Source organism: Neolamprologus brichardi, chromosome 10 (assembly GCF_056152115.1).
Source record: "Neolamprologus brichardi isolate AB-2024 chromosome 10, ASM5615211v1, whole genome shotgun sequence".
NCBI lineage: Eukaryota > Metazoa > Chordata > Actinopteri > Cichliformes > Cichlidae > Neolamprologus > Neolamprologus brichardi.
The window spans coordinates 18,641,591-18,659,574 of record NC_142113.1 but is presented as its reverse complement, the minus strand read 5'-3'; the positions used below and the strand labels follow the sequence as shown (position 1 = coordinate 18,659,574).

Below are 17,984 nucleotides of genomic sequence, written 5' to 3'. Positions count from 1 at the left end.
GGAGACACTTTGGATTTTCTTTGGATGTTTTTCACTCATTTTCAGTCCAGTCCTTCTGCCTGAGCATGTTCAGAGGAATGATACGAACCGTTCAAGCATATAAATAAGGCTTCTAACTCAAGAGATGAGCCAGTGTTGTGTCTCCTTATAACTCAGCAAACAATCTATTTGAAATTATATGTTTAGGTGCTTTGTTACTAGCAGACTGTTGCAAAAACACGTTTTTTGTTCCAGTTTCTTTAGTTGGCTGTACAAAAAAATACCAAGGATTGCACAGTCTGACAGACGTAAAATAGTATTTTGTTATCAACAAGGTGAATCCCAAACAGACATTAGCTGAAAACCTACTGTATCTTAGCATGGAGTGCAATGTGATTTTTAAAATAACTGTGAAACTGGACAGAAAAAAATCGAGCAAATACCTGATGCAGGACTTAAGAGCCCTGATACAACTCTTTGGTCTGTATGCAGGTCAATTTTTAGTTGTGTATATGTTTGTCTGCACATATGTTTGTGGGGACCAACAGTCCCTTATGGGGACAAAATGCCCGTCCCCACGAGTTCGAAGCCATTTTTGAGGCTCAAAATGTGGTTTTAGTGTTTAGTGTTTTAGTGGGTTACAGTTAGGTTATGGTTACGTTTAGGCATTCACTTTTGATGGTTAGGGTTAAAGTTTGTGTGTGTGTTTGGATGGAGGTAGAGGGAGCTCTAGGGACCATGGGATCAAACTGATGCAGAGGCGTGGATTTATTTTCTTCTAACCATGACTGATAAAGCACAGCTGTCTAAACTTTCTCTCTTTCTTTCTCACACAGACACGAACACACACACACACACACACACACACACACACACACACACACACACACACACACACACACACAAGCACGAGAGAGATCAAGATCAGATCAAAGGCACATTTGCATCAAAGCTATTTGTAAAAGCTTTTCTGAAAATAAGCTGATCCACCCTTCCTTTGTTCACTTTTCAGCTGTGAACATTATAACATTCAAATAAAAAGCTTGTAGGAGCTGATTGAGGGGCTGCTATACACTTCTGTTTCAGCGCTGAGCATGAAACATTAAACAAAAATCTACTGCTACTCTCACATTCTGACTTTGTGGATCAATTAGAATGTTTTTTTACATTATTACATATATAGCAGACATTGCTGACAATCATCTATAATATGATTGTCAGCAAACAAGACTGTTTTGTTAAAATGAGCATTGAAGTGCTTTTATTTTGAAAGCATAACTGACAATTTAAATAGACAATATAAATAACTGCTTTCATGTGAAACTTCACTTTTACTATGCATCTGTCCTTTTTAATGGTGAACTGACAGTAGAGATAACGATTTGAGTAATACACAGTATAGTTTGACCTCAGGAAAACCCAGGATGATCACACTGAAGTTCAGTGAATCTCAGCTTTCTTGCATGGATGTGGGGTTTTCCATTCGTTGCACACTGTCTGTGTCAGGGTGAAGTTTCCCACACAGAGGAAATTGGACTCTTGGGATCCCAAATCTTTCAGTTTATCAATTTTTGTGAACAAGGATGCTAACTGCATGTGTAATGCTCATCTCCTCATCCGAGTCTAACCTTTTGTTCTGACTTGTGCCATCAGAAAATCACACAGGGACTAAAATCTATCCACTGTACTCAAGTTTAATGGAATGATTTACGATGATTTAAGTAGCTTTTTCTCGGACAGCCCTCTGCCTCAATCACCAAAAGCATGTCAGCGAGCGTACCACATATCCTTCACATGTGACACTTTTTTCTTTTAATTCCCAATAAATCATTGGTAATACTAGTAAATAAGCTGTCTGGGCTTTGTGGGTTTTCATGAGATCGTATGGCATGAAATATGTTTGTCTTATTTGAGACAGATTTGGAATTTGAGTCATATTCCTAGTGTAGCTACTGCTGCTGTACGAAAAGCGTGTATGAGGGAAACAATGAGATTACTCTGCACTGCTTTACACGGCATTTGTACTTAACTTCTATTTTTTCCTCTTCTCTTTTTCCACGCCAGGCTACTGCAAAGATGACCAGCGACTCGGCAGGTATGATACCTTTTACAACAAGAGTGTGTGTGCTTGTGTGTGTGAGTTGGCGGCTGTGTACTTTCACTGTCCTTTCTGTTGGATTGTTTGCATTCCCACTTTGGGATAAAGCTGGCTTCTGGGAATATCTCCCTCAGGATTTCCAGCCAGTAAGTCAGCCACTCAGACGTAATGATATACTGTTTCTGCTGAAAATGCACACACACACACACACACACGCACGCACACGCATACACATGTATATTTAGGTGCAAAGCCATAGATAGTAAAACACACAAGCCATCTCTGCTTTGAAGCTGTGGTTTGGTGGAATTTTTTATGTGATAACAAACAGAGGTTTAACATCTCAGTCAACAAAACACACAAAAAAAGGTCTTTAATCAAAAATATATTTTCTTTTGTTTCTCTCTGGTCATCGCATTCCCACAAACTGTGATACAAAGGTCTGGGTAGATGATTAATGAGCACAGCTCTGCCCCCGTCCGTATCTCTTATCCTCACAGTGTGTGTCCTTTGATTGACATGCACAGGCGTCACAGCTACTATAGTTAAGTGCAACCTAGGGAGATGTCTTGGTGACAGGGTCACATTCGCTGCACTGTGGAATTGTTTGCTTTTGTGTGTTTTGTCTGCATGTGTGTGTGCCTGTATGTACGTGTGTGTAACGCTCGGAGTGTCTCAGATGTGTTACATCCAGTCAGACGTCTGGTGTGCGCAATGAATCCTTGGAGGCCGCAGGGAGGTCAGAGGTAACGCAGTCAGAGGCGATGCTGTGAGTGGCGTGTGACGGGGATGTTTGTGTATTTATAAGCAAGAAAAATTTTATACAGACGTGGCACGCCGAGGGAGGAGTCCAGATTAGATTTGCCAGCGGCAGCATACATGTGTTACAGTCATATCTCTGCTCCCATTGCTGACATTCACCCTGTGCTCTCTGACAGATAAACAGGGAATTTTTTGCATTTGTTTTAAACACAACTAATGGCAGCCATACTGCGTTCTGTGAGGGATCTCTCCTTGTTTGTTTGCAGATTATTGTAATTTTCCTCAGTGTGTATTTATTCATTGTGGCAGGTTTATTAAATATCTGTGGCCGCGTATCACAGGGATGGTATGCACTTGCAACTCATGCGTTTTTCAAGCCTGTGGAGAAAAACACCTTAATCCCTGCAAAGGTTATGCTTTCAACATGAATATGCAGTAACTGGCATTTAAGCACTTTTGATCTTAAATTAATTTGCATGTGAAGGTTCCCTTTGTAGTGCCTGTGGCGTCTTACATCAGCCTCGCTGAATGTTGCACAGTGCTCACTTTTCTGCACCTTAACCCACTTAGAAACTTAAAATGAGGACAACTGTGATCATTTTGTTTAACCGAAGTGTCTTTTCCCGGAGTAATCTGTCAATCTACCGCGTTGTCCTTATTAAAATGTTCTAATTAGGTTAGGTTAGATTAACTGGTGATTCTAAATTGTAGGTGTGAATGGTTTCTCTCTGTGTTAGTCCTGCGACAGAGTAGTGACCTCTCCAGGGTATACCCTGCCTCTCGCGCTATGACAGCTGGGATAGGCTCCCCCACGACTGTAAATTGGATAAATGGAAGAGAATGGATGATGGATTCCAAACAAAGTAATGTTGCAGCAGCTAATGTCCTTAAAACAGATAGAAAGGTGCAGACCTGGGACTTTATTAAGCAAAGCAGTGACCTCATTCTACCTAGTATCAATAACAGTAACTCTTATGTGTTGAAAGTCCACTTCATGAAATTACCCTTTTTGGGTTTTGCATTTTTTCAGACAGGCCACACACTGTCACTTCTCTGGCAAAGGTATTTAAGTAGAGCGCTGCTATTTCAGAGCAGCCGATAAGCTACAGATGACCTTGGTTTAAAAAATGCACACTGACACACATTCTCCCCATTTCCACTGCAGCCCAGGATTATACATAACATATAATCCATCAGTATTTTTTCATGATTGAAAGGTGCTTAGGGAGGATGTGAGTAGCCTATGGCCCGCTGCCCTTTAAGTGTGTCTTTTGTCGGTCTGTGATATGTTTAAAAAGGTCTGGCTAACCTGCAGCTCCTGCTGGCTTCTGGTTCACATTTTCTGCTGATATTTAGCCCAAATGTTTAAAAAACATAATTGTAGTTATTGTTAAAGTGACAAAAATCATCCTATTTAACATAAAACATGTTTCAGTTTGACTGTAAAATTCTGCTGCTGTGTGTTTTGGATGAGTAGAAGTTTGCTCAGCAATTAAGTTGCAATAAACCTTTATAACTTAATGTGATGTGCAGACCCACCCGACAGCAAACATTAAAGGTTTGTAGTCTGATGTAGGAGGTCCCTTATAAAGCTTTTGCTTGGCATGTGTGCTACAGTGTGTGTTTGTGTGTGTGTAAATATTGCTGCAATATGCAGCAGTGCTTTAACAAGTCTGGAAGTGGATTTGGCTGTAGTCCAGCGCTCTCCTGCTGTTCCCTCCTTCACCTCCCTTTTCATTTTTCTGCTGTCCTTCTGCCCTCTGCTGTCTCTGATGAATTTCTAAACTCCCACTGTGAATTTATTTTTTTGTTTTAATTTTTCCAATATAAAATAAAAGACTCTCCCTCACCCTAAAAGCTCAGACTTGGAGACATGGGCAGGATGTAGTTCAATTAACCACACAGCAAGCCATATTATTTACCAGGTAATTGCATTAAAACACTCCCAAAGGCACCGCTACCACGCCCGTCATTGAGAGGTCCAGTTCAGGGACTTGAATTAGCTGAGGTGAAGCGTAGCAGACAGCTTCAAGTTAATGACACTTGTGTTTGAACCATATAATGCACGACTTTCAGCCTTTATATAAAAATATACTCCCTGTTGTCTTGACGGTGATTGAATCCACCCTTCGGAGCCACGCTCAAGTGGCCACTTTAGTTTTTGGCATTTCCACGTTGCCACTTTGTCCACAGCCGCTACTTGGCAGCAATGCTATGTTCACCAGGTAGTTGGTTGCTGATGGCTCTTTGCTGCACAGCAGTTAGTGTACAGTTAGAGTAGCAAAGTTCAGAAAGATGCCTACTAATGATCAAAGGCCTGAACCCTGTACTATGAAGTGAGTTCCACATACCCAGGGTATCTTTCCATTATCTGGATTCAGTTGCATTCCTGAATTCCTAACATTGGTGATCAGGATAAGCAGTCACACAAAGCTGGTTATCAACTTGTTAAGTTAACCCAGGGTTTACTCTGCACGTTCACATGAAAGGGTGGTCTTGGCAGCATCTGATCAATCTAAAAAGGGTATTACACGTGTCATATGACTCTTCGTGTACATGAAATGATCCCTATGAGTGCTTCCTACTGTTGCCAAAAGAACCAGAGAGGAATGCTGAAGAAAATCGTTAACCTGGTAATTAAGCACAGAGATTGGTAAAAGAAAGATTTTAATTCCAATTAATTATTTTATCACTAATTGCGCTCTCAGTTCTTCTGTTTATTTCTAAGGTCACAGCCGAAATTTTAAAGTGTCCATATAGTGTATCCAAGTGTATCCACATTAAAGCTTTCCTACAGATTAATCAAGAAGACATGGACAGAAATTAATTTGATTCAGTGAACAGGTATTCTTGCTGTTTAAGCATCAGAATACTTTATTAATCCCAGAAGAAATCACAGTTGGCCCAATACAGTAAGAACAGCAGCAATCAAGTTAAAGCACTAATATTAAATAATACAATATATTCCAAATATTGCATAATAGCTCTAATATATAAATATTCCCATATTACACAAAATTAAAATATAAAAGTTAAAATTGACGTGCTCTTCTAATACTATCATACTCTTATTTTCTCTCTTTATAATACAGACCTCTGCACTACAAAGCAAGATTTTGTCTTATCCAGGTAAGTTCACGGTTAGCCCTGGGTTTTCAGTGCTACAAAGATGGTTACTTATGCTACAAAAATAATGACATAAATTCTTTTGTTTCCACAATTAACGTCAGTACTGACTTTAGAGTCTTGCAGTTAGTTTTACTTATTTAATTAAAATGTGTCCAGAAATGACAACAGAAAATGTAACAAACAGTGAGAACCATCCAAATGGGAAATACAGATGAAAGAAAATATAGACAGAAGGGTGACTGGGGCAGAGTGGAGACGTCTGGGAGACACAGTAGACACTAATCAGGGAAAACAAGAGAGGAGAAACAAAACTAAATAGAAAAGAAGAAGAAACTATCAAAATAAAACAGGAAATAAGACCTAAAAACACCCACACCACATACTTGACATTAGGATTTGGGAAACACAGGGAAAAACTGAAAACTCTAAACCTGAGCAGAATCCAGATAGCTATGATCAAGCTAAGGCCTGCGAATTAAAAGACAGAAACCAAGACCCCAAACAGGAATAATTACTGAAAGTACAAAACTGAAACTCAGGCACAAGAACCAGCAGCATAATATACCCCAGGGCAGGGGTCTGCAACCTTTAACACCCAAAGAGCCACTTGGACCCGGTTTCCACGCAAAAGAAAACACTGGGAGCCGCAAATACTTTTTGAAATCTAAAATGAAGATAACACTGTATATATTGTTTTTTTACTTTTATGCTTTGTGTGAACAACTAAAGTAAGTAAGTAAAGTTTATTTATTAAGCGCTTTTCACAGACAGGCAGGCACAAAGCGCTGTACACAAATATTAAAATAAACAATACAATCAATAGACATTATACACAATGTAAAAGATCAAATGTAAATAATGTAAAGAATATAAAATACGTAGATCAACAAAAGGCTTGTTTGAACAGAAAAGTTTTTAACTGCTTTTTAAAAGAATCCACAGAGCAACTAAGGTGTGTTGCTTATAAAATCCTTGAAGTACTACAGAGAAAATTACATTTTATTTATGTAATTAACACATTTTGAACTCTTAAAGAAATATAACAAAGGGAAAGACACCCAGCTGAACTAAAATGATCCAGCAAAAAACTGTTGTGAGCTGCCACCCTTATATCGCCTTTGGGCTTTTGGAGCCTTGACCTGACTTTTAAAAAGTAATTGGAAAAAAAGCACTATGCTGCTAAAAAAGGAAAAATAGATATTTGCAAAATTCTGCCTAAATATGTATTTTACCTGGTTAATGTGTGTGGCGGGGCGTGGTCTGCAGTGCCGCTGGGAGGCGGACGCACCTGAGCGGCACCCGCAATCACACCTCGCCACCTTAAAGTCTGCGCTCTCTCTGCTGTTGTGTTGTCGGGCTGTGAGCTGAAAAGCTACAGCCGGCTGTATCCGTACAGGACCGTGTGTGAAAAGTGGTCAATAAAGAGATGCTGAAAAGCGTGTTCATGCAAACATCGTCGGGTCTGCCGTGATATGTTTACAATAAGACTTATGGTCCCGAACCTGTGCGCAGCATCTGCAAATCGGGGCTTTCATCTTTACGCAGGACTGTAAGCTGTCATCTGTGAGGCGTGAGCGGTGTTTGTTTTTAACATAGTTCATGGTGGAGCTGCTGACATAATGTGGATCCAAAGATCCATAACTGGCCTACCTGGGGTCGAAAGTCTCGATAAATGCACGGCGTTTCGGCGGGTATACCGGCTTCCGCGAGTGTGACGCTTTTTTTGAGCGGTGAAAAAATAATATAATATAATTTTATTTTTATATTTCAAAATCACAATAATCTTCCAATTTAGAACTACAAGTTAAAAAAAGAACTAAACACAAATAAAATACACTTCAGCTAAATACTAATTTATTTTCCCAAACCACCGGGAGCCGCAGTATAAGGACAAAAGAGCCGCATGCGGCTCCAGAGCCGCAGGTTGCCGACCCCTGCCCCAGGGTATAGATATAAAACCAAACTTCCCCAGGAATTCTCTCAGATTCTCAGATTATTCTGTCTTACTAACAGAGCTGTGATATGTGTGATATGTGATCAGTTTTTGGCATTTTTACCAACTTTCTTTCCTGGCTTCAAATAGGCTAAACTTTATTAATATATCGTCTCTATCCCAATGTGATGACCAAAGAAGATAAAGTGCACGTTTTTACATTACAATGATTCTCCTCTCAAATACTCTGTTGTGTTTTTCTTTCTGTGTGATTAACCTCTTCACATTGGCCCATCATATCGTTTCATCCTCCTTTGGAAAGTCAGCCACTCGGTTGCCTGTACACTTACTCTTACACATTACACTTAGGTAATTGTGATTGGTCAGATGCTGCCAACAACTCTCTGCCCATGTGAACACACAGAGGGAAAGCCTGGGTTTACTTAGGGTACGTGAATCGAGATAACGGAATGACATTGTCAGGAAGCGCTGTGTGGCAGGCAGGAGATGAGGACTCAAAAGGCAGGACTCAGACACAAGGGATGAACTCAAAACCACAGCTTTAATTGCTGGCACGGGAAAACGAGTATACAAAACAAACTAACCTAAACTGGGAAATAACAAACTAAACATACAGGGAGATCCACACAGCATGAGGGACGACGCAACACTGGCTCAGAGAAACACAGGGTTTAAATACACTGGGAAGTAACGAGGGGAATGAGACACAGAAGGAGGGCACAGCTGGGAGAAATCAGAACTGACGAGACAAGGAAGCAAAGCAGGACACATTCACATAAGACACTGACCTTCAAAGTGAAACAGGAAGTTTAACACAGAGACGTGAACTTGACACGGTGGAGACAGCAACTAAGAAACACAGAGACATAAACCATAAGGCAGAGGACTTTAAGAACCAAAATACACAGAGGGAAATACTAAGCTTGGAACACAAGAAACTAGACTCGAGGGAGTAACAAAAGACCAACCATGAGAACATAATTCACAATACAGAGTGACAGAAAACAAGAAACTCAAACATGCAAAGACAGAGACGTACACAGAACAGAGGGGGCACAGAGAAACATGAAGGGCAAGGGATCAAAACTAGAAACCACAGAATAAACCACACAAGTACAGAATACAAGAATCACAAAGAACTAAAAACGCTGGGTCAGGAGACCCAGGATCCTGACAGACACCCTCTGTATGTTGAACTTGCTTCATAGCACAGGCCTCAGAGCTGTGCCACAGGTCATAATCAATCACCAAAAAACAACGAGCAGGTCAAGGCATAAAATGCTCCACAAGTGCTCAGAGCGGAGCAGAACTGAGATGGATGATAACTCTGTGAGCTTGTCACATCCTTTAACACACAAAACACCATTTGATTTATTAATAATTTGAAAATATTAATAACAGCTGCTGTTATGTAAACATTCAGCCAGTCTTAGACAAACAGACTGACTAAATATAGCAAACGTGAAGAAGACACGGCAACTCGAGTTTTAGTCTGATTAGTCTAAATGTTTCACCGTAATCATACACTTGTAGTTAATTGTAACAAACGCTTCAAACATTCAACTGTACTACTTGTGTATTTCTGTGTATATTTTGGTGTGAGTATTAGTGGTATATTTTTATGTTTATCTTATGCAAACTTATGTGTCTACTGTGTGTGGTCTTGAAACCCTATCCCAACACTAAGGGCTCCAGGAAGGAAGTTAGTCCTTGAGGATTTTCCAGGTAAAAAATGCTTATTTTAACAGCTAGTGTCTTTAAAACGAGACAGACGGCAATAAGGAGGTCTTATCAGCATATGATCTGCACTTCAATGACCTGTGGAGTTTCCCTATAGACCCCCCTCCCTGTCATGCCCCAGGTCCTTCTTCTTCCATGCCACAGTCTGCACCCCATGGTCTTCTCCATTTAGCTTGCAAACCCCCTCGTCTCTCTCCTCCTCTGTCTCCTTCGAGCCTGCTTTCCTCTTTTTCCCATCTGCATCGTCTCTCCCCTTTGGTCCACATGCCAAGACCATCACTTTGTGTCTCACGCCTCGGGTGGGCCACAGTAATAGCCATATCCTGTAGGTGATCCAGTCCCCAGAATAGGAGGTGGACAGTATCAACAGACTTATCTTCACAGGCTGGACAAGAGAAGTTGTTGTTGTTGTTACTGGAGAGTGTGCGGATAGACACTCTGAATGAGCTCCTGACCCACTTTCCCCTCCTCCGGCTCTTTTTTCTGAGGGAAGTGACCGGAGTACAGCATTCCTCAATGACTGATGCAGAAACATCAAAGAATCATTTTCACTCAGGCTTTTTTTTTCTCTTGAAAATGTAATATCTTCAAGATTTTTGGTAAACAGAAAATACTTTTTTGTCTCATTTGGGTTTAACTCTGTTCTCGTCTAAGTGCCACCATTGTCTGTCTGTCCCCACTACTTATTTCCACTCATGCTGAGGGTTCACTCTCTGCTGTTGCTGGAAGCACCTGCCAATCACAGCATCGCTCTGATGTTTCAAAGTCAAAGGTCAAAACAGCAATATCAGTTCTGAATACTAAACACTGCAGCTTTTGTCAGTCATAAAAGCTAGCACTAAGAGAAAGGCCTACTTTTCTTTGAGGATGTTTCATGTTTTTTTTTTTATATTTACCTCTGTGGAAACTTGTATTCTTAAATAGAAGCAACAGTGACGTGTACATGGTAGTGTTGTCTTATTCTTTTGGCTGTTCCCCGTAGGAATCTCCACAGCAGCTCATCTGCCTCTATCCCTAGTTTCTTCTTCTGTCACACCAACCCTCTGCATGTCCTCCTTCACTACATCCAAAAATGCTTGCTGTGCTCTTCCTCTTTTCCTCCTGCCTGGCAGATCTATCTTCAACATCCTTTGCCTACTATTTCAACTATTTCTTCCCTGCACATGTCTAAACCATCTAAAAAAACAACTCATTTCTAATCTCATCCTTAAACTCTGCCACCTTTTCATCAGTGCCACCGTCTCCAAACCATCCATCATATCAGGGCTCACTACCATCTAAACCTGCCCTTTCACTATTGCTGCTATCATTCTGTAAGCCTGCGCTCTTTTCTTCACCTCTCTCTTGCAGTGTCTGTTGTGGGTGGTTAACTCCAGGTATTTAAACTCATCCACCTTTACTAACTACACCTCTTGCTCATTCACACACGTGTTCTGTCTTGCTTATACTGACTTTCATTCCTCTTGTTTCCTGCATGCACAGGTAAATCCAGCTTCATTCTCTCCATCACGTCAGCCAGCCCTCTCCCTACATCTAGTCCCTGAATTTAATGTTTCTACTCTCACCCTGACGCTCTTCCCTTTCCGTCTCTCCTTTCTTTGTCTTCCACCAGCAGTCACATAGTTTCCATTGGGAATGAATCTCATTCTTGATCATTCAAAGATTTTACGCCTTCCTGATGCAACCCTTCTTATTTTTTCAGAATTGTGACCAGTACTAAGAGTGCCCTGGCTTGTGACCCGCCCTTTTCTGTGGCTGGGTTACTTGTAAAGGGCAGTATTTTTATTTCATGTTAGGCTGCTAAAGGTAAAGTACACAACCAAGATTGAGCACATTAACAGATGTGATCTGAATCCTAAAGAGTTAGCCTTCATAATACTTTCTGAGGATGTGAGCATATGGAATAACTGTGATTCAGTGTAAGATGATTACGTGTGTGTGTGTCTGTGTGTGGGCGTGTAAGTGTGTGTGTGTGCTCTCATGGATAACTAAAACACATAGTATGAGGTAGGAATTTAGGTCGAGGTCACACAGTGCCATCTGTTCAATGGTTTCATTTAATCTGAAGGTTTTCCACTCAAGTGGGCTGCTGGTACTCACTGCAGGTGACACGGTGACAATTAAATTTACTGACTGAAATGAGTATTTTTGCCACACACAGATGAGGTAAGCCTTTGTAAGTGACACAGGGGGAAGAAAAGGAGGTTATATGCATGCTCTTCAAGCTCAAACTGTTGGGTCCAGCGAGCTTTGCTGCTTGGCCTGAATGACTGAGTGTTGCTGAAAATAGAAGACAGGGAGCAGGGAGAGAGTAGCAGGGATGAGGAAAAGAAAAATGAGCTAGTGCAAGAGGAGGAGAAATGGATAGAGGGTACATGTTAGCTGAGAGGACATGGAGCATTTAAAGAAACGTTGAGAGAGTAGTTTGGTGAGATGGTTTTGTCACGGTCTTTGGTCACGTGATCTGTTAAATCATTGATTAGACTGAACTCGCTAACCCAGTCTCTGTGTGCAGCTATTGACTTTTTACAGTAATTTTATTGCGGTGAATGAGCGAAGCCTTCGACAGGGTTAAATTTTTCTGGGAAAGAATGTGCAGGCCTTAGAAGATGACTATGTACATAAGCATATGCATGGAAAAAAAGACAGTGCGTGTAATGGTCTTTGTGATCAGTACATGCACGGGCACTGGCTGCACGATCTTTGCAACCTTAAATGACCTGATGGGAAAAAAGCAGGAGAAACTTGATTTCTCTTCCTCTTCTTCCTCCTCCTCCTCTACCCCTGGAAGACAGCAGCCTTTCCCAAACCATCCCTGTACATTTTTTTTTTTGTAGCCACTGCAAGATCTGATTGCTCCCCTGGTGGAGACGCCCATGCGCTGCTGTGTATTTGTTCAGAAATTCAGATACAGGGTCTGTCCAAAAAATATCAGTTGTGCTGCTTTGATTGGCTGTTTGAGAGCTGGAATGTGTTGGGTTTGGTGTTTTGATTGCCTGCTGCTGTGAGAGACGGTGATCCTGTGGTGCTCGTTCTCTCTGCCCAAAGCAGAGGTTGACCTCACGGACCAGCTTAGCATCCACATATCACAGCCTTCGACATCACAGGGGTGAAACCCAAAACTGACGGACTGTGGATCCAACTCCCGGGATGCAGTTTTCAGAGAAGTGCAGTCAGAGTCCAGTTTTTCACTCTCATTGTACTGATATATACAAACAACACAGAAGAACCTCATAAGTGTGTTATTATGTGGGATTTTTGTAAACACAGTATGTAATTATTTCATGTTTCTTGGTTAATTATTATTAGTATTCTTCTTTATTAATTGTTTTGTAAAAAATAATAATTCATTAGTTACCCAGTTTCAGCTATGCATTAATAGATGTACATACATTTGTAAATACAGTGGGCCACTCTAAAACTAGAAGGTAAAGGTTTTAAATTTAATTTATTAGTTCCCCAAGCCATGACAGAGCCTCCACCGTGATTTATTCATGCGTGTAGACACTCACTGTTGTACCTCCCTCCTGATCTTGATAGTATTATACATATATAATCTCAGTTATTTTAGATAAAAGATTCAAATTTGGATTCATCACTTCATGAAGACCTGTTGCCACTGATTTTTAGTCCAGTTCTTCTGTAATTTTGCATACGTCACCTTTTACTCCCTGTTTCCCTTCCTTAAGAATGACCTCAGTGAACAGCAGGATCAGCAGAACATCCAGATACGTCTCTCAGGTCCCGTGGCAGCTCTTTGGTGGATTATTTACTGTTTCTTAAGGACATTTTCAGACACTGTTCATCTGCTGGAAATTATTTTAGTCCACCACATCTTTTGTCCTCTCTTGTCCAGTTTATTCATCATTTTTAAGGACACGCTGCACACTGTGACTGCCTTTAATAGCAACAAAGTGTAAAACTTATTAAATTTTTCTTTTCCAAAATATATTCCCTCGTTTAGCGTTTGTTTAGTGTCGTCTATTTACATATTCAACCAGTGAGCTCTAATGACAGCAAAGGTTTGGTTTTACCTGCAGCCCTCTGTAAAGTGACCCACGGCACACGCTTGCTGCTTTTCCGCGTCACCCAGCTTCTCTTTAGTTTGTCAGCTGTGCTTTGTTGCAACATGTACACTAGACTTTTTTGTTTTGTGTGAATGGAAAGAGTTAATGTTTATGTTTTTGTGAACCAAAGAGTGCTGCGGAATCTGGCTTTGCTTTACTCCAGATGCCTGCAGCTGGAAATAAGAACCTTGTTTGTGCTTTTCATGGCTCCCCTCAAGACATGTGTTACTTGTTTTAAAAGCACATACATGCTTAACTTCTGCACAGCCTTATTCTTCTTGCATGCTGTCATCATTACCATCATATATTTTATTTAATTCACAATTCCTTGGATGACACACAGGTGCACTGCCTCCGCATAGCCTCCCAGCATTCTGAGGCATCATTAGTACACACCTACATTTCTATGGGGGCTGCCTGGCATCCTCCCCCCTTCTCCTCTTTCATTTTTCTTTTTCTGTTTTGAGTATGTTTGAATGTAAAAGACAGATCGGCATTTGTCTTATCCTCTTTTTGCAAAAATATTACTTGCTTGTTTGATTAAAGTAATGAAAACAGGAATTATAAAGCAAATGATTTAATGTTATCTTTGCATTCTCTCATCTTTAAGTAGTTCTGCCCCTCTTCTTTTTTTCCTCCCATGCACACGTTTCCCCTCTTTTATCCTTCCAGCTGTTCGACTACAGGTTCATACTCCAGTCTCAGAAGTGAAAGAATATGAATCAATGGGACACTCTGCAGCTAAACTGTCAACTTACTCTGTGTCATGCAGGGCAAAGCAGGGAAAGTTAAACCAGACTCCATCACCTTCACCGTCTTTGATGTGGAGCAATTTCAGCTGCACAAGTCACATTCTGGGTGGAATTATGTCACCAAATATTTGCTCAGTGCTTCGACTAAGATGGTGAGCCGTGCCAGTAAAGCAGCATTTGGCAGCCAGATAACCTCAGGATTCTGCTGACCGCTCAGGGTGTCTAGCGTGTTTCGACAAGATGAACTGTTAAATCAGGTCTCTACTCACTGGATCCCTGCTGACCTGCAATTTAACACCACAAACAGGACATCCGATGGTGTCAGGCAGACGGCAACCGAGGAGCGTCCTGGTCGGTCTGATCGCCCGGTCTGGCATTCCTGGAATGACATGGGAATCTCTGAAATTCCCACCTCTTAACCTGTCAGAGGGGTGAATGTGGCTCTGAAAGAGAGGCAGCTCACATGCTCAAGCACTTTCACTTTAGGCTGCTGGCAGCAGCAGTACGCGACTTTATCTCAGTCAAGAAAAAGTCAGTTACTCAATCACCAGTTAGTGCTGTTACAGGTAAAGTTCGAAACTCCCTGAAGCACAAAACACATCTGTGAGTGCTTTATTGCAATTTTTCTTTGTCCTGTACAAAACTGGCAGCTTGTATGGTGTTAAGATCACAGACAGACATTTTTAAAGCAGCCACACCATGATTCAGCATTTTAAATTTGAGAATTTGCTGAAGCTTTCTATTTCCTGACGCTGGTAATTGCAAACGTCTTGGAAACATCACCTCGAGTTTTAAAGATTGTCTTAGCTAGTTGTCATATTTTCTGACAGAATTTAAAAGAAACAGAAACGGAGGACAAAAAATTAAGTTCCTGAGTTCCAAAGGCCTCTCAGCTGCTCTCTGAGGTCAGACCTGTGACCAAAGCACAGATTTAGTCCCAAAATATCAAGGGGCACGCAGTAGCCAGCAACAGAAAGACATATTTTTAAATTTTTACAATACCACAATTCTAAACACAAACAGACTTTAATTATGCATATTCTCTACCCCGTTAACTTCCACTCACAAGTTAATGGTTAACACGAAGGAAAAGCTACTTTTTACCTGGAGATAATCTGTGGTTGCTGCTTGCTGCTATTTGCAGAAGTCTTTCCACTGAGTTTGAGATTCTTGCTGAATTGATCAAGCAATTTCAATAATTATTCATGCAATTTAAGATTCCCAAAACATAGACAGGATTGGTCGACACACCAAATCACATCCTGCGCGTTTACACTAGTTAAATCATTTTAAACTCTTAGATTCAGCACATCATGCCGATGTGTTTTTATTTTAGGCTCGTCTGTCCTGGCTGTGTTACCAGTAGCCTACTGGGATTGAAAGAGATCCTTGTTTGGGTGAGTGGGTGGGTTTGTGGCGTGGAGAACGTGTAGCCTAGGTTTGGTTCTTGTGTGTGTGTTTGTGTGTGTTTGAGAGAGAGCGAGTCCAACCCTTGTGGCGGGGGGCCGCCTCTCACATCTGGCTCGCCTTGTCAGAGTTCTCGCCTCACATGCAGAAGTTATGTTGTAACATTTCTGCATCTTCGCCCTACAGACGTGGACGAGTAGGGCAGAAATGCAGAATTTGTTAAATCAGTACATCATTTTTTAGAGGGGGTCAGGATCCTGCCGGTAGTACCTCATCCGCCTCCGCTGGTACAGGAAGGTGACGCAGCGCTAGAGGAGCTGTATACCAGGTGTAGCAGTGACGACTATTGCGGCAGCCAGACGCAGAAGCCGGGGCGCACTGCCTCATCCCGGGCTGTCCGCATAGCGGAATAAAGGAGCTGAGGAATAAGCGTGCGGTTGACAAGAGCAGTGGTTTCGTTTTTTTAATAGTCGGGGGAATATGAGTCCGGCTGCACAGCAATGACAACCCAGCGAAAGTCTGCCAAGCTACAGCTGCGGCGGTCGATCAGCGAGCAGCTGCGGGACTCAACGTCCAAGGCTTGGGATCTGCTGTGGAGAAATGTCCGGGAGAGACGGTTAGCAGGTCAGAGAGCCAAATACAAATATGCGGGATGCAGCATGTCCTCACAGATGAAACAGCCTAACTGTAACCACAGTAAGAATAATGACGTGCTAGGCTACATTAAACCACCACTTACTTTTTTTTCTTGAATCCTGGTCTGAAAATTCAGATTTTTTTTCTGATTTCTTTCTAAGTGGTTGAACATTTGCGTTATTTTCCCCTCACTCTTTGGTTGTATAATTTTACGCACCATCGTATGTATTCCTTTAGACCTTATAATATTATTAGAAGACAGAAGTTTATCTTCAGCCTATGTGCTGCATATAGAGCTGTTTGCCTGTAGCGTCACAGCAGCGCGCACCCTGGTATTTTGGGAAGGTCATTGTCAAATTTAGTCCTCAAAACAGCACCCAGGCATGTGCTGTGGACAGGAGTCCAAAGAAGGGGGGGGTGTCCAGATGCCAATCAGTCACTATCTGTTGTTCTAATCCGGACTCTGGTTTACTTTCACTTATTTTATTCTCGCTGTTTATTATTTCGGATTATGTCGTCCGGAGAAGGAGTGAAATATTCTCACAATGCAGCAGGTCCCCCCCCTATTTTTTTGGAAGGGTCGCTGGGTTTGCTCTGTATTTGGCCTGGATGCGCAGAGTTTACCATCTCTCTCTCCCCCTCTCTAAACTGTGCGTCAGAGAGCTGCAGCTGTCCCCTCAGTTTAATGTAATTACCGAGATGTGCGCCTCTTAAGCAAATTAAACGATGAACATTCCCACATTCACGACAACACAAACCACCACAGACCAGGATGTCGGTCAAAGTCAGTGTGCCTATTCATGGTGTATTACAGTGTTTAGCAGTGATAGATTGCATACATGGCCAGCAAAATGATGCTGGGGCCCTGCTAAAGATTGTTTTCAGCATTGCATGAAGGACAGCTACTACAGTGTTTGTTGCTTTAGTGAATCTTTGTGCACAATTAGTAAGAGAGTATCTGCCTAAGGAAGCATCAGAGAACACCTGCTGGCTGTGTAATCCTCTTTTTCCTTATTTCTAGCCCTTCCATCCTCCTTTCAGAGCCCCAAACCCACAGCCCCTCATCCAGCACCCCTCCTTCATCCTACTGCTGAACGCATCAGCTCAAAGGCACACAGTTCACATCTGTCTGGATCCGATACGGGGATGGGGAATCCTTAAAAATGTGCACATCTGGCCTTACAGTTATGCTGGCATTCAGCAGTGCATTTTTCACCTTATGAATTAGTCAGGACAGTGGAATATCTGGAGAATCCATGCTAGTCAAATGTTATAAATTTAAACCTGTTTTGTATTTTTGTTTGAGGGGGGGGGGGGGGGGGGGGGGTGTTGTTGTTTCACAACAGAAAAGAAAAACTAAGTAATTTTCCAGACGAGGCTGATTTTATTTTGATGATGATAAACAGCACAGGATTAAATTCACTGACATGTAGTCATGGCAAATAATGTGAGCATCTTTA

The 17,984-nt window shown here is 41.6% G+C and overlaps 1 protein-coding gene across 1 annotated transcript in view; it reads left to right on the top strand.

Annotated features, from left to right (window-relative positions):
• stard13a (StAR related lipid transfer domain containing 13a) overlaps nucleotides 1-17,984 on the top strand; it is a 52,575-nt gene that overhangs the window by 12,076 nt on the left and 22,515 nt on the right. Inside the window, exon 5 of the mRNA XM_087847347.1 lies at nucleotides 2,044-2,074. Within this exon, the coding sequence (XP_087703473.1) occupies nucleotides 2,044-2,074 (31 nt within the window). The remainder of the gene's footprint in view (nucleotides 1-2,043; nucleotides 2,075-17,984) is intronic.